At 39.0% G+C, this 23,110-nt stretch overlaps 2 protein-coding genes across 2 annotated transcripts; both read right to left on the reverse strand.

The window, feature by feature from the left end:
- Positions 1-442: 442 nt before the first annotated feature.
- Positions 443-18,104, reverse strand: snx27a (sorting nexin 27a). The gene is made up of 13 exons (XM_059349602.1): positions 17,610-18,104; positions 13,312-13,537; positions 12,999-13,191; positions 12,540-12,604; positions 11,750-11,854; positions 10,621-10,699; positions 10,140-10,303; positions 8,918-9,007; positions 7,519-7,668; positions 7,130-7,258; positions 6,781-6,840; positions 6,536-6,584; positions 443-5,599 (listed from the first exon to the last, which is right to left on the reverse strand). Exons 1-13 carry the CDS (start codon positions 17,921-17,923, stop codon positions 5,529-5,531), a joined length of 1,695 nt encoding a protein of 564 aa, XP_059205585.1. The 5' UTR covers positions 17,924-18,104; the 3' UTR covers positions 443-5,528.
- Positions 18,105-20,081: 1,977 nt separating this feature from the next.
- LOC131985190 (ictacalcin-like) lies at positions 20,082-23,110 on the reverse strand. Its single transcript, XM_059350255.1, has 3 exons — positions 23,035-23,110; positions 21,273-21,418; positions 20,082-21,127 (listed from the first exon to the last, which is right to left on the reverse strand). The coding sequence occupies exons 2-3, from the start codon at positions 21,408-21,410 to the stop codon at positions 20,987-20,989; spliced, it is 279 nt and encodes a 92-aa protein (XP_059206238.1). The 5' UTR covers positions 21,411-21,418; positions 23,035-23,110; the 3' UTR covers positions 20,082-20,986.

Genomic DNA, 23,110 nt, shown 5'->3' on the forward strand with positions numbered 1-23,110 from the left:
CATTGTGGAGAAATAAAAAGACTCAAGTGAGATGAATAGACTGAGAATTTTCTCTTATTTGACAAAACAATTATTGATTTAATTTAATTTTGTGGACACAAAATGCAGTTAAACAGTTACATCTCAATATATTGTATCGCAATACTTACTATATTGCAAAAATGCTTAAAATCACGATCATATCGTATCGTGACTCATGTATCAGGATAAAATCGTATTGTTGGGCCTCTGCTTATTCACATCTCTGGTAAGCGTATCATAACAAAGATCTTAAAATAATCAAAAAGTTAATTCTGTGTAGGAATTTTCCTTTTTTCTTTGAACAAAAAACAAACAAACATTGGCTACCTTTATTCAACGCTAGTTTTCCATGTTTTATCATCCACCAAACAGTTTTTTTTATTAATTAAGTAGATCTACTTTATAAATACAAAATACAGGGTTCCTTATGGCTGTATACATAAATATACAAGCAAGAATATTTTCCACAGACCTATAAATTATCCATCTTTGAATCCAAAACAGCCCTGTGCCAACCTTCCGGTACAGTGCCGGGGAAGTTTAAGCTCTGAGCTCCGCAGCACAGCACGGCTGTTCATAAATGAGACATCTTCTAATCAGCCACACAGTCTCTTTGGTCGCTTGTGTCATTTGTTTAGCTCTGAAAAGTAGTGACATCCTACTTTTCAATTCATCCTAAACCCCTGTAAGCTACAGGAATGGGGATAAGGGAAATGTTTCCTGCCAGCAAACTGTCACACCTGCTCCCTGTCACTTCTCATTCCGGCAGGCTGTATGCCGCAGTTACAAGTGTTGAGAAAAACAAAATCGCTGTCAAATCAGCTTTCCTTGCTTAACTCGGTCATTCTGTGACAACCAATTTAGCTCTAGACTTAACATTTACCACCAGCGACTCACTATGAACTACATTTACATAAATGCCTCCCACACATGAACAAATTACTTAGCTCTCTGAACACAGGGCGGTTAAAGTAAACCTTGAGACTGAATGAGGAGCATGAATCAGACCCTGCCATCACCTTGCTTGGCAGCTCACAGAAGAAACACTCATTAAAAGCAATTTGATGAGCATGGCGGTAACATTTTTGACAAATTCAAATTTAAAGACATTAAAAGCTTATTAGGTGCACTCGTATTTTTTTCCTTCAAGATATAATTGGTCCCCAATGAGCACTGCTGTTGCTTTATCGCTTTATGTCTTTATAGGAAGACAGTCTTGACATTGGCCAGGTCCCGCTGGAAAGGAAGGAATCCATACATTGATAACCACAACCTGAGCGCTTTATCATTTAACAACCGGTAAAAAGCCTCCTGGAAGCTCATTCAGATTACTGCCAACATAAAGAAAATGAGTCCACGCTTCATTTTATGCCCTGGAGAGAGTAAATAAGTTCAGACTGACAGCTTATTTTCCCAATATATAACTTTATTTAAAATATTGTTACAATTTATTACTCTACACAACATTTTTCAAACCTTTTTTCCTTTTTTCTTATATTGGTTAGTAAACCTTCATGTGTTTTTTTAAGATATAAAACTTTCCATTTTGTGGGCTAGTTCTCGACAGGTGTTAAATGTTTTTAGACACTGTCTCTCTTTTTTTATAACAGCTTATTTTTCATTGTGTAGTTATCTAATCCTCCATACTGTCGTTCCCCACGCACATAATCAATGATCAACGGTGGCTCTAACGTTGTACACTATCATTTCCCCAATCGCTATAATTTCTGTTTAAATAAATAAAAGTTCTTGAGTTGGAGAAACAAGAGTGCATTTTGTCCAAGAGATATTCTCTTTTTCTTTTTAAAACAACTATTTACAGGTTATGCTGAAGACAGACAAACAAGGCTTAGGTTTTTAATTAATGTTGCTGCCTACTTGCCATGGATAAAGCCCCGTGTTTCAAAGCAATGAAAAGAAATTAAGTATACAAAGGCTAACACTTTTTAAAACTGCACTTACATCCACCCTTCATGTTAGTCATACAGTAGGTAAGACCTGTCAGCTGAAACAGGAAAGCCAGCAGCTAATGCCCTCCGAGCCGGCAACAAACATCAAGTCTACACAAAAGAAATGCTGATGATGAGTTACAAATCTGACTGAACTAACAGCGTCAAAGAAAAGAGACGGACTGAGCGGCCTCATAAATGCCACTTCGAACACTGGACTCTAACTAACAGAAAAGATCTTGCGCAATTATCTGCCACTGAATGATGTGATGGAAATCAGTTTTCCAAAGACTGATGCGTTACTATAGCAACAGCATCATTAGGTCGAGCATTTCAGTGGCGGGTTGTGATGAAACTTTCTGAGCCTCACGTGCGGTCCACACATGGACAAACTCATCTTTTATTCTACTGCCACCATGTTCGCTGAACCATCAAACATTCTGTTATCTGTTAAGTCCTGTGTAGAATTCAATCCTCTTTTTGTAAATATTCACTCACTCGCAAGCCAAGGCTGTCCAGCTTCCTGAACACAAACACAAGCGGCCCACAGCACAGCGCACACTGACGAACAAACACGGGCCGATCATAAAAAGACGTGCTTCTTAACATTCTTGTCATCTCTCCGCTTTTCACCTAAACACTGTTACAATGACATTTATCTCACTGATGGCAGAAATGGACGACAACTGACAGTATGCGCACCTGCCTGTGACTGATACGGAGTGGAAGATGGCACCTGGCGCAGACGAGACAAACCGAAACACTAAAAATATTTAGAAAAAAAAACAAAAAAACAGCAGCTTTCTAAAAGCCTATTCACAGCAGCATGAGCCACGGGGACAGAGAACAAACATCAAAAAACACTGCTTTGAATACATTATTGGGAGGAGTGAGTCAGTTGGCTGACAGGAATAAAAGGAACAGAGGCTGCACTGAGCGTGTTGAGCCAACGTGGTGCTGCCACGGCAACCACATCCCTCTGTGATGAAGGGAGACCAACCTGGAGAGTGTGTGTGAGCAGAGGACGGGAGAAACCTACACACACAGTCACACCACCTCCATCTGCCTCTCCCTCAACATCTTATAGGAGGAAAAAAAAACATCATCATGGTTGAACAGCTCCAATTCTTATGTCATCCATCTCTAAATTGGCTATTACTCTCGCTGTCAAAATGACCATCCAGCAATCTGCACATTGCAGTTTCTTTCACAATTCAGCTATCTGTGGTGTGAGTGTGTGTAAAACACACGCATGTATTGCTATAAGCTGTTGTATAACTGAAGCTGGTCCTCAGAGGTAACGACTGGATGACAAATAAAAAACCTTGCAGTTTTACAGTTATCTCAAACCATAAACAGACAGTGACAGGGAGACAGGGATGTTTTTGTGTGCGTGTGTTTGTGTGTGTGTTCTATGCTGAAAAAGCCTGTGAATGTAAGCTAGACAATAGGAGACGCCTCCCATTTGTCTCCATCTGTCTGGCGTCTCTGCTGTCGTATGGATACAAAACCCCATCTTCATTTGCTAGCTCTCACACCGACAGCTCATCAGACGCGTCCAATCAGAGCCTAAAAGCTTATCAGCAATGTCAACGATAAACACAGAGGACACACGCACACACAAACAGAGCAAACACACGAACAAGCATGCTCCAAGGTAACTGACTGAAAGCAAATTATGACTAAACCTAGGCATGAATTAAACATTTTATTGAATGGAAAGCTAAGCTCAACTGGAAAAGTAAGTACGATTTTTTTTTCAAGTGGAACTTGAACTTGTGCTCTAAAAGTCAGTCTGAAAAAACAACAAAAAACTCTGCTGCCAGACAGCAAGTGAAGCTCAAGAATGAGTCAGTAATGAATCAGCCAAGATAAACCACTGTCCTCTAAAAAACTCTATTGCATTGAGGTGAAATCAATACATTTACGCACATTGCCTCCATTCAGAAGATTTTTTTGCCAGCATGTAAACCTTCTGCCTACACACTTAAAGTGAGACAAGAATGTATTAAACTGCAAATCTACAAAAAGAAAAAAAGGTTAACTGTGTGAAAAGAACTGAAATGTTCCTCTAAAAACACAAAAATCAGTGTAAATTGTAAAACTGTCATATAATCATGTCATGTGCATACAGACACACACAATTAACACTGTGCCAATGTAGGTGCAGTAAGAGGCAGACAGCTGCCTGCATTGCTATGTATGCTTATGGTTGCAGTCACACAACTTTATGCACCCACTACTCTCTGTACAACACACACATCCACGCACACACACACCATCTGTCCTCCTCATGTGCTTAATGGACAAACTGCAGAGGAGTGATACTTTGGGGTGAGTTACAGAGCCCGAGGGATCACTCTTTAAGGAGCTCTGAGAAGATTTCTATTTCTACTCAAAACCTACAAACTAAATCTGCCTTGAACTCTGCTGCTCTCTGCTGCTCGGTTGGAAAACTGCAGCTCAGCAGAGAAAATGATCCTGTTTTTCACAATCAGAAGGTGTACCATTTCAAAAACATTTGGCCCATCAAGCTTTTGTTAAAGAGATCATCCCTGCACAGGGCTGAAAATGAGGACGCCTCTTCCTCTCTACAAAATCACCACAATAAAACACTTGTGAGGGGATAAATACACATACTGACATAAATGGCAGACTGCCAACCAGAACAGTGGGTTAGACCAGAACAAAAGGTGAAAATTTGAGATTTGTTAAAGCAGCTTGAATGCAATTTAGTTAGTGTTTCGTTGTGTTAGATCAAGAAACCAATTATTATAGCGCTTATATTAATCTATATTTTATCAGAAGTAAGATTGTTAAACATACACATAATTATGAACACATCTGTTTTTTTGTTAGTTACAGTTGCGTCGCCTGTTTTCTGACAAAGACAGAATACTTCTGACCTTACAGATAGAAAACAGCATTTTTGAGTTAAGGTCCATCATCAGTGTAAAGCATGATTTTGCTTTCTTTCTTTATCACTAACTGTTAAAGAAGTGAAAACCCCGTTTTTCTGTATCCCCTCCCTTCTTATTTTTCATCTCCACATCTCAGTTCAGCAGACGAGGGTCACGCTGAAGGCTTCGGACCGAGCCAGCCGCGTTGGACAATCCTATCCCATGTGTCCGCTCCTTCTGCGATTCGTCGAGGTGCTCCCTTTTGCGCCAATGGTGCAGCAGCGCTGTGGTGGCTCTCACAAGTCACACACCGTATGCATGTGTTACATCTCAACCCGAGAATCTGCTCGTGTCCTGCCCCACATCACAGGACGGATGCTTGGAGGAAATCAACAGACACGCTATGGAGATCTAGTAAATGACATGAAAGTTGGCTTTTGTTTGTTATCCTTCATTGCTCTTCTTGCTGTGTGTATCCCTGGGGTTGGTTAAGTGTGGCTATTCCAATTTACAAAAAAATTGGTCACTTCCAGTTTGTTTTTCGGGGCATGGATCGCCTCAGTCTGTCACTCAGTTCTGTGTTTGTCGATGGGCGCTCTCTGGGGTGGCTGTGATGATGCAAGTGGACCAGTTCTAGTTCGAGTGATGACAAATGATTTTAGGAAGTTGCAATCTCCCCCCCTAGGTGGCGCCATCCCTTCTGCTGTGTCTCCAGAGGAGGCAGATACTCTGGAACACAGAGAGACTTTTCAGGCAACAAGTCTGAATGATGGGCATTTTTCCCCGCATGCAATGTGACTTATAAACATGCTGCCACAACACAACACACATCGCTCAGTGTCTCAACAACAGGCTCACTTTCCCTTAATTCTACTGTGTTTCAATTCTACAGGTGTCTTTGTGGTATGTTGAAGCCCTTGTCTTATATCAGGATGTACTCATCTCGTCAGCTGTTCCTGTAACTTGCTCACTTATCCTCATGCCTTGCAGTTGTCCACATACTTGTACTGCTGGTCTTGTGCTGTCTCACATGGGACAAATAGTTTTAACTTATGTGTGGGTCTCTGGGAGATGGCCCTGATAGTGAGTCACATGTCCATACATGTGTCTATTCTGAATACTATTTCACTGTGTACACAAATACATCAGTCTTCTGACAGTAACCTGATAGCGCCGGAGGAGAATTTACTCTCTCCTTAGTTAAATATGTTGTGAAGCTCTGGTGAATTGTCTATAAAACTGCAGCCATTTCTGTGCTTTGTAGTTTCCCCTTGACTTTGTTCAGTTCCTTCTAATGCAAATAGGAACTGCACAAGAGAGATAATAAAACACAAGCGTATCTGAAAGCACCTTTTTAGGGCCGAGTGTAATTAAATGTCACTAAACTAAAGTTAATAGTAAAACGTTCACATATATTTTATCTCGGAATACACTGAAATAAAAGGTGGCAGCATACTTGAAATCCTCTCCCTGCCCTTGCCCTTTTAGTTTTTGTCAGGATTTTTTTTGCATAATTCATGGTGCCTGATGGGTGCCATCATTCAAAGCACCACTCAGTACCACATTTGAATACTTATTTCCTTATAATTTGCCTCGATCAAATCTAGCCTCTTAACGCCAGTGGTTTGTTTCATCATCTGTGTTACAAAAACTGCTATCGCTTACCATTGTTACTGCAGTTTTTGTTGTCTTTGTCAGATGCCTCTTCCTCAACCTGACAGCAAAGAAATCAACACACAATAAATATCAAATTAACAATTCCAAACAAAAGCCAGGAGAAAACACATTGAATGAAGAAGATTGAATTGTATTTGTAAGGAAAAACTTAAAAATAGGCTAAGTTTAGAAATTCAAACTTGGCACAGAGTCATGTGCTTCCCACAATGTAAGAGGAAAGGAGTGGTCTTTACCTGTTTCCTCCACTTCAGCTCACAAAAGACCCGCTCAAAGCACTCGTGCATGTAGTTAAACTGGGAGAAAAAAACAAACAGAAATGCAAGTCAGTCTTCCAATACAGCACAATCATTAGAAGGGAGGTGTGATGATTATTTAATCACATATACATATACATATATATACACACACATATATATATATATACATATATATATATGAAGAAGAGTTAGTTGGATTTGTTTTGGAAAAAACCTTTCACTCTGAAATGGCAAAGTCCAAAAAAACGAGTACTTAAATACATAAAACATGATGGAAAAACCTGAAAAACATGTCAGACAGCTGTGAAACTGTGAGCACACTCACATATGGAGTGAAGATCTTCACCCAGCGAGGTTTCTTCTCTCCTCGGGCATATTCAAAGCAGAAAGCCATCCCCTCCTCGTCAGTGTCCCAGCGCTGCATCTCCCCCCACTCAAAAGCTATCACCTGGTTCTAAGGGAGAGAGTTCACAGAAAGTAAGCACCATGCATAAATAGGCATAAAAATATTAAGATTAACATTGGTTTGATTCACAATTCAGTATCTAGGAAATGTATTTAGCAAAATTGTTTTATACAATAATGTAAGACAATCCACGTTTCCACAGTTAGAAACTCTGTTACCTTAAAAATGACAAGCTGGATCCTGTACTTGTTCTGTGAATTTTAACACATTTAAAAAAAAAAATCAGACTAGCAGAGACAAACTCTCACCTCCAGTGTGCCGTCCTCGGTGCAAGCGTGCAGCTTGAAGTGATGGATGCTGATAGCTGTGATGACATGTCCCTTCCTCCTGGAGTCACAGGAGCAGTGGGGGAATGCCACCTCATTGTAGCCTTCACATGTCCGCAACAGACTCAGGTACTAAATGAGTATTATAGAGATAAACACATCAGTCACTGTAACTAAGCATGTTATGATAATCTAAGTCTATAAGACTAGGTTCACAATCTCTTTCCTCTGTACAATTGTGCTTAAGCCCCAGTTCAAGCTGGGATAGGCAGTTTTCTGGAAAAGGCAAAAACACTAGAGTTTGAAAAAACAGCCCTCCTCTTGCATCTCTCCCGTCTCTGTCTGAAGTCCCTCCAACCAGATGAGCATGACCATATGCACACCCTTCACACAGTAACCTGAGTACTAGTTATTAATTTGAATCATTCTGATTATGTTGATGCTGTCATAAAGCGGCAGTTCTCTGTTGTTGCTTATACTGAAATAACAAGTTTTTCCGCAGGACCTTCTGACAATGAATCAGGCTTTCCCCACTTGAAGAAATGTGCAAGAATATCTGGCAAAAGTCACATCCTCTTGATGTAATGGCCTGTGATTGGCCAAAGGCTCCTGTCACAAGCTAGACTTTATAAAGCCTGTAAACAAGAGGTGTGGAAGTTTCATCAGCTCTCACACCACTTGAATTACAATATGCTGAAAGGTTATTGTGGAATTTTTTACCCAATGATGGCAAAAGAAAACTGCCAACCCCAACTTTAACAAGCAGTTCAGGCTGTTCCCATGACTTTGTTTCATGAGATACTGCTGCTTTAAGACATTTTTCTTGATAATGTATTTGTACTGTTGGAACAGAGAATGGACAAATTCTGTGGTAGGAGACCGCACTGTCTGAATTTACAAAAATGCATCTGATAACTTTTCAGTGTGTAACAGAAAAAATAATGAAGTAATGGTCGGTTCAAGTCATAATTCAGACCATTTTAATTTTATACTAAAGTAAGGGTGGACAAGTAGGGTGTCAGTATTTTGGTTTTCCCACCTGCCTGTTTTCAGTCCAACGAATGTTGTTTGCATGAACATTTCTGCAACCACATACTGCCTACCAATTGGAAATGTTATGCCGGGTGGCTACATAGCATTGAATGTGGTTTAAATTTCCACACAGAAGCCCTCACACATGCCACATTCAGTTAATGTTCAACAAACATAGATGGCTTTATCTCTGTTTACCACAGAGGGCTGTTTCGTGAAGTGTGAAAGGGTTTCTGACTTTTCTGTCCATTTCTATTTGGTAACGTTTTGGTGATGGCTCTGGTCAGCAGGCAAAAAGTGTACTCATCCCAATCCCCTCCCCGAACAAAGAGTGGTCTGTAGGACTGACCGTGGCCATCTTGCGCTGCTCTGCCAGCTTCTGCAGCTGGTAGGATTTGTCCTCTGTTTTTATGAATCCCTTCTTCACATCTTCCAATGCCTAGACACAGACAGGGGGTGGGTTGGATGGGGGGTTGGGGTGGTAGGAAGAGATACAACACCATTTATTATTTAAGGTCACTGCACAAAAATGATTATCCATTGAGAATATTTAACAGAAGGATATTCTGCCTGAAGTAACCAAGTTCAACCAATGACAGCGATACCCTCTTGTGTACGGCTCTAATCGATAATTTTATAACAACAATGGATCAAATGACATTGTGAAAGGGGTTTGCTCAATTGTAATGAACCTACAGAGAGTTATTATCTGAAGCTTCAGCTCCCCTCGGCGTCACAGAGCTTTATAGCAGCTTTGTAGTTTCAGCTCATTGTTTTGCTGACCTTACTAGGAGAAATTGCTGTAATGGGTCACTGCTGAACCTAACATGCCTAAAATGCTTCAGGGAGAGACCTTTATTGGTCAGTGAACAGCCTGTAGGCTGCTGCTGCTGCTGTTATAGTTATTTTTAGTGCTTTTGCATTAGGGGGTTATTTTTCCAGTTCACGCTTTATACCTTAAAAAAATTGTAGAAAAGTTTTGCTGGCTTGTTTCTTTTCTTCTTAAGATGTGGTGGAATTCCAAAGCCTAAACTATCTGCTCAACACTCAGGATGCCACTTGGTAAGGCTTTAAATATAGTTTAGGATTTGTTTATTTAGGATGTCATAAATTATGAAATGATTTGCTGACACACTCCCAGCTGGCAAGAATTCAGCTACCACAAAGCTAGATTTTGTTTGTTTTGATGTGTTTAGTTTGGCAGTCACAAGATACGACACACTCATATTGTGTTTAATGTAGGCTTGATAAAATAACAACAAGTGTACTTTGACTCTGGATGTGTATACACTTACTGCAGTGAAGATACATTTAAAAGTTATGGTAGAAGATGATTTTTTTACTGCAGGAATAATTACCTACATGGAGAGTCGGAAGATTCTAATAACAGTATAAGAAGTTAAAAGTAAAAGTAATGCAGTCATTTCCCCAATTATGGAAAAACCTCCAACATGTTTCAATCATTTTCACTCAGAAAGGACTGTATAAACTTATGGAGAAACCCAGAAGACCAAATTTTGTGCTGAGTTCCCTTTAGTCTATGGAAAGTGGGATTCAATTATTGTTATTACCTGGTGAAAGCAGTAGTGCAGTGCCAGCGGGTTGTCTCTTAGCAACTCCTCCTCCTGGAAGCTGAACAACCATTTGCGGAGCGCTAAGCAAGTCCCCGGCACTGCCGACGTGTAATTCTGCACATAAAGCTTGTGGGGAAACTCATTAGGCGCCAGTTTCCGCACTGCAACAAATAATAGAAAGAAGCAGAAAGATGAGGAGGGGGATGAAAAGGGGGTGGGGGGGTTGTGTCTGTTTAGGCATTAGAAAATAATTCCATCTGGCCTGTAACAAATTACCTGTCCTTCCTGTCCAAAACTGCACATACCCTTAGGCCCAATGAGCTAAGCTCACCAGTGGGATGATGCAGGTCTTAATTTAGAAAGCTTGTGCTCATGTGATGAAGTCACCCAAGAGAGGGCACATGAGAATATGTGAAAATGCTGCATGAAATCCCCCGTGAAACACTCATAAACACCGTATACACATACTAGTTCTTACCAAATGAGTGGTTGATGACTTCAAAAAGGGCAAAGTAGCTCGCCATAATACTGTCCATTCCAACCTTTATCACCAGTGCCTGCAGGAAGATTAATACTGAGTCAGTTGTGTAAGAAAAACATTGAGAAATCCCATTGCACCAAGAAAGTTTATCTTTTTTAAGTGAGTCTGTTTCTTTATTTCAGTATAAACACAGGCCTGGCTCTACACCTGTGGAATATCATGTGTCTACTAGGGCTGTCAAAGTTAACAAGATATGGTGTTATTGCAACTTTGTTTCAACATCACTAAACATTGGTTATGTAACCACTTTGAGCAAAGTCTGATAGCAACTTACAAGCAATGGATAAAGGAAAAGGTATTTTGAAAGGCAAGTTCAGCTATAAAGCCCTGCAGATGGGTCTGTCGACAAGACCGAACTTATTAGCAGATACTGTCGATGTTAATGGAGTTACCACCGGAGTACATCTAGTATTAATTACATTTTGCTAAGCACAGCTAATGCAGATAGTCCCATTAACCCCCAGGCATGTAGCTTGCTGCACTGTCAGTTACCTTTGTCGGGAAAGAGGGATTGTGCAAAATATCAACCACCACTTGAGAGATACACAACTTGTATAAAGAGCAGAAAGCTGAAGTAGCAGAGGAATTGAGTAGGTCTACGTCAGCTGCACTTACTGGAGACTGTTGGACTTAATTCAGAGAGTGATGCATTATTCTGACCAGCAGTGGGAAATAGTAGTTACAGGATGTAACTCCAGTTGAATACATCCGTAGCCCCCCAACCACTGTGTTGTTAAGTGATTTCCAATAATAAATTACATACATTTTCATAAAGCAAGCAAATGTGTCCATTTTCATGTTGACAAGAGTATAAAATATTTGAAAAATATCCTTTTTAGGTTTCACTTAGAACTGATAAAAAGGTGTAATCAAATTGCAATTAACTAAGAACAATCATACAATAAGTCGCAAAATTGAATTGATTGACAGCCCTAGTATTTACAAGCAGACATGATTGGACTTTGTAAAGCTCAGTGTAATAATTCCAGCTAATGCAAAGCCCACACAATGTGGAAATAAACAGTACAATTTAAGTGTTTTCCCAGCAGATATCACATGCTCTTACCTGGTACACCTGGTCTGTGGTGCTGTTCTTGCGGACTCTGACAGAGATGGTGGTCTTGTCTGGCAGGGCTATCCGCAGCTCTACATCCGTCACTCCATTGTAGTTCTGCAAAGCGATAGAGATGCATTTTGAATAAACAAGGGTGTTTTCCTGTTTATATGAGAGTGCATGCATTTGTTTGTTCTGAACTACTGATAAGTACTTCTGGATTTCCAAAAAAACAAACAAACCAGACGTTATTAAACCAGAGCGTCTACCTGTTAGAAGTCCTAATCCTCCTATTTGTGTTTCTTTAAGTGCTGGATTAATTCGGTATCATTAGCATTGTTTTGGCTTTCTTGTTTAAACTCCATGCTGGCAGACATAATGTGCAGCCAGCTTCTGTTAAACCAATAAAACTCAACTGCCATAACTGCTGATACTTGTTTATGGAAATTATTCTTCTTTATTACACTAAAGGAAGTTGAATAGATGTATTCATAACTGCATTATTTTAAAAAGTTTAAAATCATCAAAAACTCTCTTGAATAGGCTGAAAACTAGATACTGAACATCAGATACGCATGCTAATCATAGAATGTATTAGTAAAGCCTGATTTTAGAAAGCGCAGTACAATAAAAATAGATACTATGGTGCAGTGCAGATTCACTGGCTTACAAGACAAAAATGTGAAAAATCTGAGAATGTTTTAAAAGAAAAATTTAAAACTCTGAATCAAAATTTCTCATTGACAGCTACAGCCAAATCTAGTACAGTCCATATTACAACATTGATAAATAAAATTCATACCTCATCTGATTCTGAGAGAAACTCCTGCATGATGTCACTCTCCCCGATCACCCGCACAGAGCAAACTAAAAACAAATAGAGATGAAGAGGTCAAAGTAAATCAAATAAACAAAGGACAGGGAAATGTCATTTTGTCAGTATCCTGTGTTTAGATAGAGAGTACTTCCGAGTATGGTGGAAAATTGATTACAGCCAGAGCTTGGCTTATTTTCTGTCCTGACTTCAGGATTTCTGCATGTACATATTGAATTATTCCTTCTTTTCCTTTGTACAGCTTTTATGGATTTTGATGGGTCTAAATAGCTTGTCATACTTGAATGTCAGCCTCTGAAAATTGAGTTGTAATTCTTCTCGAAAAACATGTGGATTGGATAGAGAAAAACCCTTTTGTCTTTGCTCATGTTGAAAACCAAAACACAATTGGGTTTATAGCCCAGTGACCTTTCCATATTAGCCTACCTCGCTCGAGATATTCCTCCAGGCCTCTACGGCGAGCATCCAGCTGCTGTTCGGACAGGGAGAAGGGCCATTTACCAGGAATCTTTGGGAAGTTGAAGTTGGAAAACTCCCTTTTCAGGTTCTGGTGCAGGATGGCAAACTCCCGGTAGCGCTTTGAGCACAGCTGTCTACCTGACATGTACACGTTGTACACCTGCGGTCATTGAGACAAAGATGGTAGTTGATTAGTGTAGAAGAAAAGGATGATTACAATCAAAAATTTGGTGCAGCTTTGAGAAGAACAGGTAAGGTAATGGATCAACTCAGTACTCACCACAAACCTCTCGGAGTGCTGCTCTACATGTTTGTAAGTGGGAACAGAAATGGGCACTGCCTGCTTGTCACTGTAGTCATAGTTGGGTTGGACATCCTCTCCTCCTTCCAATCCATCAGCCTCCTGAGATGGAACAGACAGCACAGCCAGAACCAGCTCCTTCTCCCCGGCACGGATCAGGTCCACCACCTGCTTATGGGTGGCACCTTCCACACTCACCCCATTACTGCAGAGAAAACAAGAGCAAGCAAAAGGTGGAGGAAAAAGGGAGGGAGACACAAAAGACAATCAATTTATGTTTCAGCATGGCAGATGATACATAACCAACTTATTAACCTTCATTAACCTTTTTTAAACAGGAATCAAATTGCCCCTATATAATGTATACAGAGTATGAAGATAGAATTGAAGTGAACAGATCAGCCCCATTGCCATGGATACCCAATCCAGTATTGCCCAGCATCCAATATCAGCATCAGTTTTGGTGCATCATTTCTTTCAGCACCATTGAATATCCTGAAATAGACCTACAATTTATACTGTCCCGAAGTTAATGCTATCTTTCCCAATTATAAAATGACAGTGTTTCTACAATACAATTATCTCTATAGTTATGTGAGGCACAAATAAAACAGCAAGGACATTTTTGTCGGTTAGGCTGCTGGTGACAGCAGAAAGCATAAAATCCCACTTTGGGATGCCATTCAAATGCCTGACAGCCGCAATTCATCTTCTTGCTATATGTGCATATATCTGTTTGAAATGAATTGTGACTCACTTTCAATTCCACACTGACAACTTTGTCAGCAATTAATGTCATAGTTTCATTGCAGCTGTATTTTTATTAGGCTAAGACTACCTTCTGTCTGGCGACCGTCCCAAAATTAATTTTTTTACCACCCCTGATCGATTTATTCCCATCCCTGGGAAGCTTGAATACCCTTAAGTTTGGGCCGTGCCTCTGTGGTCTGAAATAAGCATAGGGCTTAAACAGACAGTGCTTTTTAAATTATTTCAAAATGCATCTCTTGTGGAAATAATTACAGATACAATGATCCAACTATTTATCTCCCGAAACCAATGGCAATACCTCAACTCTGACCATCTCTCAATATCAAATATCCATCCGATACTAGTGTTCTCTTTTCCCCACATTTAAAATCCAGCAAATAATAATTTTAATGTGAGGAACATGAGGCCATGGAGATCTGTCACACTAAACACTGAGATATTGAATGCAACTAATAGTGTAAACACTGAATTTTATAATGAGTATGGTTAAAAAAACTGCACTGAATATGGACTGGTCAGTGATCCACTTATTAAGGACGCAGTAATGCATCCCCAAATATAATAATAATGCCACACTCATCTCAGATCTGCACAACATATTGAAATAATAGTTTCCAATCCTTTTCCTATATTGGTGTGTGGTATCTATTGATAAACACAGTGTTGGGAGTGCTGAGTAACCAGGTCAGCTCTAATGTCTCCCTTTCCGTTGGTGCTGTGAGACACCTCCCTTCTTGGCTTTGCTGAGACCAGATGGCACAAGCATCAGGTGTCTCTGCTAATCTTCCTATGAGAAACAGCAGGACAGACATAGGAGAGGAGGGAGCAGGCAAGAGTGCAAGCATAGGTCTGTCCACGAAATACCACACCTCAGTTATTTGTTATTACAGTTTCTGTTCTATTCATGTACATTTAACAACAGGAGGTGGAAAGCTGGATTGTTATGGGAATAGAAATTGACATGAGAGCATTCCTTTGAGCTGGACAGCAAAATTGAAGGGAGGGTTGACCAAAAAGATGAAGATAAAAGGAGAAGTTTTGGTCTTGATAGTATTTTATCCCGCCATGCACATAGTGGACAAAACAGAAGCAAAGCCATGCCTGCCTGGAAAGTGTCTCAGTTGCATACACTATTGACCCTAGAACCCAAAACCACAACTGATAATTATTCATTAACAGGCAATGAATCCAATAAAAGCTTAAGTTCAAGTCTTATAGAACCTCATGACATTATTGTTTCCTGTGTGTATACAAGAACATAGCAAGTTCCTTTTTTTGATTCACTTTCTTTCTATAGGTGACTGACAAATCTGATCCACATAATCTGCTCAACATAAAATTTCTGTCCCTTATGCTCGTACGGAGTTGGGTAAAAGGGAATTTGTTTACTCTGCACCTTATGCATGGAATATGCTATAAAAAGACTGGAAACTAACTGACTTAGTTTCCTTGAGCACTTTTAAATCCAAACTGAGAGTTATCGAGGCCAATTCCACAACATGCACTTGTTTTTCATAACACGTTTAAGGTCTGTTTCTTATGTAAATATGTAACTGTATTTTGTGTGTGCTGCCTCTTGGCCAGGGCTCCCTTGAAAAGAGGTTCTTAATCTCAATGGGATATTCCCTGGTTAAATAAAGGTTAAATAAAAAATAAAATAAAATAACTATATTTGTATATCGTAGTTCACTCAGTAGAGCCAAGAAATAACACAGGTTAGCTGGCTGTCACCAATAAAGCAGCATTTTACCATTTCCTTGGTCATAAAATTAGTGAAATGCTGACATACAACATACTTTACTGAATAGTCAAGCTGGTTAATAAGTCACATGATAATTACTGGTCCTGTCATATGACCAGAGAGAGATTTAGCACTTAAAATGGAGAAAACACAGGTTGGGTGAAACCTTTTTGATGCCTCAGCATGTAGAAGTAAACCAGTGTTCCTTGTTTTCTGTTTCTCTTCTCCCTTTTTTAAAGTTTAACCTATGATCAAGTTACTTCAATACACAAACATGCTATCACTGCTTAAATCCTGAGGGTAAAGCTTATGCTTGACCACACATCAACATTACCGTAGTAATTCTACTTAAGTATTTACGATTGAGATTTCATTTGTTTCACACTTTACAGTATTTACCCTTTATTAGGATCAAAGGTTACAACCGAAGTGGATTAATCAGTCAGCTGGGTCTCTGTGGGAACATCCTTTCTCTTACAAATGTATTATGAGTCTTAATAATTATGAGTATTAGTTGTATACCTGCGAGGAGCAAGAATAAACTTTTAACACGTTACGTTATTTGTTTGAAAATCTCCTCTAAGGAAAGAATGGCAGTTAGTTTGCCTTTGCTTGTGTTTGTCCAAACAAAAAACACTTCTGCAAGATGTCACAAGGTGTATATCACAGCCGATACAGTACACTGACAGTGATAAAGGGAGGAAAATAATAGACAGCATCTAAACTGTCCCATGTAAACAACATGCCTGTAGTGAAGGGTAGTCTGACAAGTGGTCTCTATTCAAGACACGCACACACTCGCAGGATATGATATTGCATCTGAGTGACAACACCGCCATCCGCTGTCTTCGGGCAGTGTCAAAATGCACACCCTTATTATTATGCTAATGACAATCCAATGTAAACAAGGCTGTCGTTTAATGTTCGTTCTCACTATCACACTGAAGCAGTTGCTGCGCAAAAGGGCTAGCTAAACAAGACGCTAGCTGCTGTTGAGAAATGCATTGAGGAAACCTTTAAAATTAAATTATCTGACTCCAACAGTAAATCCTCTCACCTATTTCTCTGCGCAGATCGTGTGATGGGGAATGGGAGTGGAGTACGTGAGTAATAAATTGACTCTTAGATGCTTGATCTGAAATCTAACCTGTATTTCTCTTTGGAAATAGATAACAGCCTGAATTCCTGCTGATACAACCGACATACAGACTTCATGAACTGATCCGCCTTAATCATGTAAATCAGGGAAGTGTAGTTTGAACCCAGAGACTCTGTAACTGCAAATTTCTTGACGTATTGTAATAAAATTATGTTAAATTGAGAACTTGGACGTCTCCTGCTCATCATTCCCCATCAAACGATCTGCGCAGAGAAATCAGTGAGAGGATTTACTGTTGGAGTCAGATAATTTCATTTTAAAGGTTTCCTCAATGCATTTCTCAACACTACCTGGCTCACCAGCTAGCTAAAGCTAATCAGCATGCACAGCCTGTTGTCCAACTTATGTAAGCTGGTTAGCTTTCTAGATAACTCACTAGCGTTAGCATAGTGTCGCTACATCACCAAACGTTTAGTTATGTATTAAAACCGGTAGGCTGGAAAAAAAACTGGTTAGCTAGGTAAACGGCTACTTTTGTTGTCATAACAGACAGGTGACGTAGCATTGAAGATAGCATGTTAACACATGCCTGGGATTGGATCAAGAGGGTAGCTAGCACCGCTTGCTAACAGCCAGGCTTTATTGAGCGGACAGAAGCTGACTTACACCTCCAGGATCCTGTCACCCTTTGCTATCCCAGCTCGGTCTGCGGCACCCCCGGTCAAAACAGCGCTGACGTGCTGGAGAGGAGCGTACAGCTCCCCGTTGATGCTCCGGAGCTGCCCTCCTTCGCTAACTTGACCGCGAACGTTGAAACCGTAGCCGGACTCCGACTTGACGATCCTCACCATCCGCGGACCCGACGTTACCATGACGCTAACGTTAGCCGCGTTCTGGCCCGCAGACGAGCCGACAGCCGGACCGTTACGGGATGCCGAAGGGAGAGCCGACCGAGTTTCATCGTCTCCAACATCCGCCATCTTATCCACAGGCCCGAGCCCCCCTTTCCAGTCGGTGTCTTATCGTAAATTCAAAACAACACTCGAGCTCTGTCCCTCGGTAACGTTAGCTCCACAGACCGACTCTGTTGTTGATAACCCGCCCCTCGGTAGCGTCACGAGACACGGCCTCACAACGTGACCTCCCGGAGGCGTCACCGAAAGTCTGGTCTGCTCTCTCACTAGTCTGTCATTACTCACGTGCAAAGTTGCTCAATATGGCAAAAAATAACAATGACAATAAAAATGTTTTTATATCCGGCTAATTTTTTATCTAGCACCAACCGTTTGCCATTCACTTTTTATACATTTTCGATTGAAAATGATCATTATTATGATAATTATAATTATTATTACTATTAAACTTTGATAATTAATACTCATAAAAATAATAATATAATATTTGTAATAATTTCCAATAAAAAAATGTATCATTTTCAATAGAAAAGTGTTTTGACATGTGGTTTTTAACAGAATATGATTTTAATAAGAATATCCATATTTTTTTATCTACCAACCGTTTGCCTTTCACTTTTTATACATTTTCGATTGAAAATTATATATATATATATATATATATAACTATTAAACTTTGATAATTAATACTACTAATACTAACTTATAATGTTCAATGACATGTGGTTTTAAATAGAATGTGATTTTTATAAGAATATCCATAGAAACATATCTTGATAATTACTCACTGTTTTCTTAAAAAAAAATAAAGTAACTATTCATTATTTAATTTTTATATATTTTTTTATTCCATATGGTGTTGAACATTAGAAAACTGGGTAACACATACTTTCAAATGTATGTTTCTTGTGTATTAGCAACCCAATAAAAATACATGTTTAAACACATTTTTTAAAAAACCCTCATAATTTTAATGTATTTTCAAACAAACAAACAATAAAATAAAAAAATTTAAATCAGTCATGAAAGAATATTTTAAAGTAAAAGTACTAATGCCATCATGAAAAAAAATACAACAAGCTCTTGTTGATTTCACCTGAATTAATTATTTAATAATTTGTGTATTATGTATTTATGTATTATTTATTTATTTTATATGTTTTATATGCCATATGATGATCCACCTACAAAAAACAAGCCCAACTTTTAAAGCAAGCGTTGGATACTTGGAAGTGTTGTTTCACTCATCCAGGGTCAGTGGTTTTCGACTAAAGGAGAGTAATTCATCACATACAATATTTTTATGGGTGGAGGTGGCTCTTCTGTTGACCCCTGCACCCTCCCTGTGTCATTTTTCACTTCTTCATCACTTATTTGCTTCCTTGTGACACAGTTTAAAACCTGATGGCAAATACTATACCGTTGTCCTTTGTTTCAGATTATCTTGTGTTATCCATCAAAAAATGTTGGGCAATCATATGCAATAGAGATTGTTCAACTTTTTGGTGAAGCAGTGATGATCAGTGTCACTGATATTGATGATCCTGGACTTGAGTTACAAAAAAAATCTGTGATTAGAGAAGCTGTAAGGACAAACTTTTACAGTAAAAGAAACACACACACACACACACACCATTAAACAGACAAAAGAATGTACTGATGTACTACAAAAAGTTTGAATTTCTTTACAATGTTTTAGCATACTTGTAGTAATGCAGTAATATTAAAATGGGAGTTTAAGTACATGCTATTCCTCCATACATCCACCTGCTATATCCTCCCATCATGGAAGCGTATTATGACATGTACGGGGCAGGGTAACCAGGTCAGGGCGCCCTTCTCTCACAGGGCTAACACTTACCGACAGCAGCTTCCACAGTCTTACCTACAGGCAATTTAGAATTACAGTTCATCTAACCTGAACATCTTCAGGCTGTGCAAGAGAACTGGAGCGCTCTCACACACACAGAAAAACATTCAGACCTCCATTTAGAAAATCCTCAGCCTGACAGGTTTGAACAGGACCTGTGAGATTAAAGTGCCAAGCGCCCTACACATCACCTTTGATAATTGTTATAATTCATTGTCTGTTTTGCATGTACCTCATTCTGAAAAAAGAAATACATCAATGAAGTAAATGTAGTTGCGATTAAAAAAAAAAAAAAGAAATATTAAGGTAAAGTTACATTAAGCTACAATACTATTTAATGTAATCAATTTTTATTTAATCGTCTGAAGTTTGCTAACATTAGCAACTCTAACTAAACTATACATACGTACAAACATGCAGCTTAAATTGCAAAATGGAGCAACATTGACATAGCATTAAGAGAAAATGACAATAAACAAAATTATTAACAACAATAACTACAATTTTTGCAGAACTAAAAATGACATTAACACAATAAAATGTTTTTTTAAAAATCAGCAAAGCAAGTAAAATAAACACCATATTAAACATAAAAATAAGAAAAACAGTGCTTAAAATTTAAAAATGATGGCTCACACATTACTCCACATTCAAAACCAGATTAAAAAGATAGGTGTTTGATATAATTTTGAAAAAAATATTTAGGGGCATAAAATCCCCAGGTCTTTTATGAAAGAGGAGATGATATCCAAGAGGAAGACTGTGTTATTTCTTATTTCAAAAGTTATTTAGTATTGCTTTAAATGGAGCACTTTGGTAAATCTGTTCTACCTCTCTGTATGATACAAGCACCATCAGTGTCATCCTTCCTGTCATAACCTGCTTTTATGTTTTTCCTTTCCTGAAGTTAATCTAGCTGTAAGATTTTAATGCATGAAAGCTTAGCGTCAACAAAACGTAACCACATCAAGTGTTTTGGGCAAATATCACAAGTACCATAAGCTCACTATAAGTACATGTCTGTGCAACTTTCCAATATTGTTGTTAATGCTCAAAAATACAGAAACACACGAAAGTGCAAAGTGTTTCAAAGAAAGAAGTTTCTTTTATTGTGCGATACAACAGATTTTTGTTTTGCGACTTCATGGTAGTTTAGTAAATAGTAGTAAATATTAATTATTTCTTCAGAACAGCTGTCATGGGATCTTTTTCACAGGAAGGCAGTGCTCTCTGCTGGCCCCAAGATGGCGCTCTGATCCCTAACGTTTGCAGAAGAACTCGTGGCACATCACAGTGAGGCAGCCAATCATATTGTTAAACTCTGCGAAGTCCACCTTGTTGTCCTTGTTGGTGTCCAGGCTGTTGAAGATTTTGTCCACCGCTTCCTTGTCATTTGCTTTCTGCAGGTGAGAAAACATGTTGAAGAAAGTACAACAGGCTACACAGATTCCACCAAGAGCATCAACTATCCTCTACAATGCACAACACACATACAGTAAACCAGTGTGCATCCTGTTGGATAGCAAGAGGTCAGAGGTCACTCACCCCCAGCAGCCCCCCGAGTTCAGTTTGAAGCAACTCTTTCAGCTCCCCTTTAGTCAGGCTGTGGCTGTCTCCATCCTTGGCAGCGTATTTACTGAAGGACTCAATGAGGAGGGCCATAGCCTTCTCAATGTTAGACATGATGAGTGCTGGTTTTAAAAGAAGAGAAAGAATGAAATAGTGACACATGGAGTTTGATGGAGAAGATGATGCTCTCATTTATTGCCGCTTTGACTCCATCTAGAGGCAGAGGCTGTTAACTTTCACTGACATGCAATGGAATGGATCATGTGGCATTGTGGTCAAATTAGGAATGTTAAACAAAGGACGTTTATATCCTCAATGGTTTTTACCAGGGGAAGGAAAGGGAGTCGCTTTGTCTGATACTTAAAAAAATCTTACATCCAGTCTTCTGATTATGCCATTGTTGGACTTTTTTCCCTTTTCTGCTACAGTTTAAAGGAACAGTTCAACCCCAAATCAAAATTACATATTATTTCTTTTACACGAAGAGCCCTTTTTTAATCTAAATTGTTTTGGAGCATCATAGCCTGTATTAGAGACATCGGCTGTGGAGATGTCTGCTTTCTCTCCAATATAATATGCTTTTTAAATGTATTTTTTGGCACTCGAGCATAACAAATTAAATGCCATCTAATTCCTATACCTTTTTTTAAAGAAAGTAGTAATATCTACAGCCGATATCTCCAACACCAGAACAATCTATACTGATAAATAGCACCACAGGTAAAAGGTAAATGTATGTATTTTTTATTCTGGGGTGAACTGTCACTTAAAGTGACTAATTTCTTAATCTACCATATACAATATATATACATAAATGAATGCATAATTTACTTAATTAAGGATAGCAGCAGGCAGTGGCTGACATCCTTGTTTTTGTCTCTGCTAAGGTGTTTTTCTCAGGGTTTTCCATGGAGCTGGATAAAAATAAATCCTAGGTTTCCACCGGGGCCCAGCGGCTCTTATTTCCCCCCCTGTCACCTGGCTCTAACACACAGTCTCTGCTAAGTGACACATTGTTATGGCAACAGTTTAATCTCTCCAGGTAACTCAGTTGAACCAGGTAAAGAAGCAGGTCAAGACTTGATTAAAGTCCCAGCAGTGATGTGTGATGTCTGTTCTCTTAACGGTGTAAAAGTGTTTTTTTTTCCACTGACTCCATGAACCCAAGAGAGTCAGTTCTGGTTGCATTCAGACTCATGACGCGTCTCTCTCTCTCTCTCTGGGGTGTGGTGAGCAGAGGAAACTGTGGTGGCAGAGGGTTTGTAACCAGATGGGAATTGTGGAGGAGTAAAGCACAAAACAAATACCCTGTAACTGTTCCGATGTTTAATTTGTTTTTTTTTAAATTGAAAGCGTGATTAAAAGCTTGATGGCAACTTCTAAATGTACAATGTATCAGTAAAATAGACTAAAGTTAAAAAAACAACTGACATCGGAGCAAAAAGAGCCGTTTCTGTTGCAACTTTTGTTTCACAAGCAATAAAGGGAGAAATAGTTTTCATGTAAAAAATTAAAAAAATGTAAAAAAAACAAAAAGGACACATGGTGAGAACACAGCTTGTAACTTTGCAGTTTTACTTTCCATTAATAAAAATCACAGAAATTACATTAAAGTTTGTGCGTTCAAAATAAACTCCTATTGGGGAAAAAAGTTTTGGTGCATCTTTTAAGTCATTTAAGGAAAACTCACAACAGTAACAACAAAACCAATAATTTATTCTTTAGATTTTTTACTCACCAAAGCGGTTTTGCAGAGATTTAAGTAGACTGGAGAGTGAAAGTCTGTCTTAGAGGAGCTGCAGTGATGAAGAAAA

Source organism: Centropristis striata, chromosome 14, assembly GCF_030273125.1.
Source record: "Centropristis striata isolate RG_2023a ecotype Rhode Island chromosome 14, C.striata_1.0, whole genome shotgun sequence".
Lineage (NCBI taxonomy): Eukaryota > Metazoa > Chordata > Actinopteri > Perciformes > Serranidae > Centropristis > Centropristis striata.

Coding starts and splice junctions, on each gene's coding strand:
- snx27a (XM_059349602.1), bottom strand. CDS start 17,923: ATGGCGGATGTTGGAGACGATGAAACTCGGTCGGCTCTCCCTTCGGCA. Junction 9,008..10,139: donor TGCACTACTGCTTTCACCAG/GTAATAACAATA, acceptor GTCTGTGTCTAG/GCATTGGAAGATGTGAAGAA. Junction 6,585..6,780: donor AGCTGAAGTGGAGGAAACAG/GTAAAGACCACT, acceptor CTTTGCTGTCAG/GTTGAGGAAGAGGCATCTGA.
- LOC131985190 (XM_059350255.1), bottom strand. CDS start 21,410: ATGTCTAACATTGAGAAGGCTATGGCCCTCCTCATTGAGTCCTTCAGT. Junction 21,128..21,272: donor AACTCGGGGGGCTGCTGGGG/GTGAGTGACCTC, acceptor TCTCACCTGCAG/AAAGCAAATGACAAGGAAGC.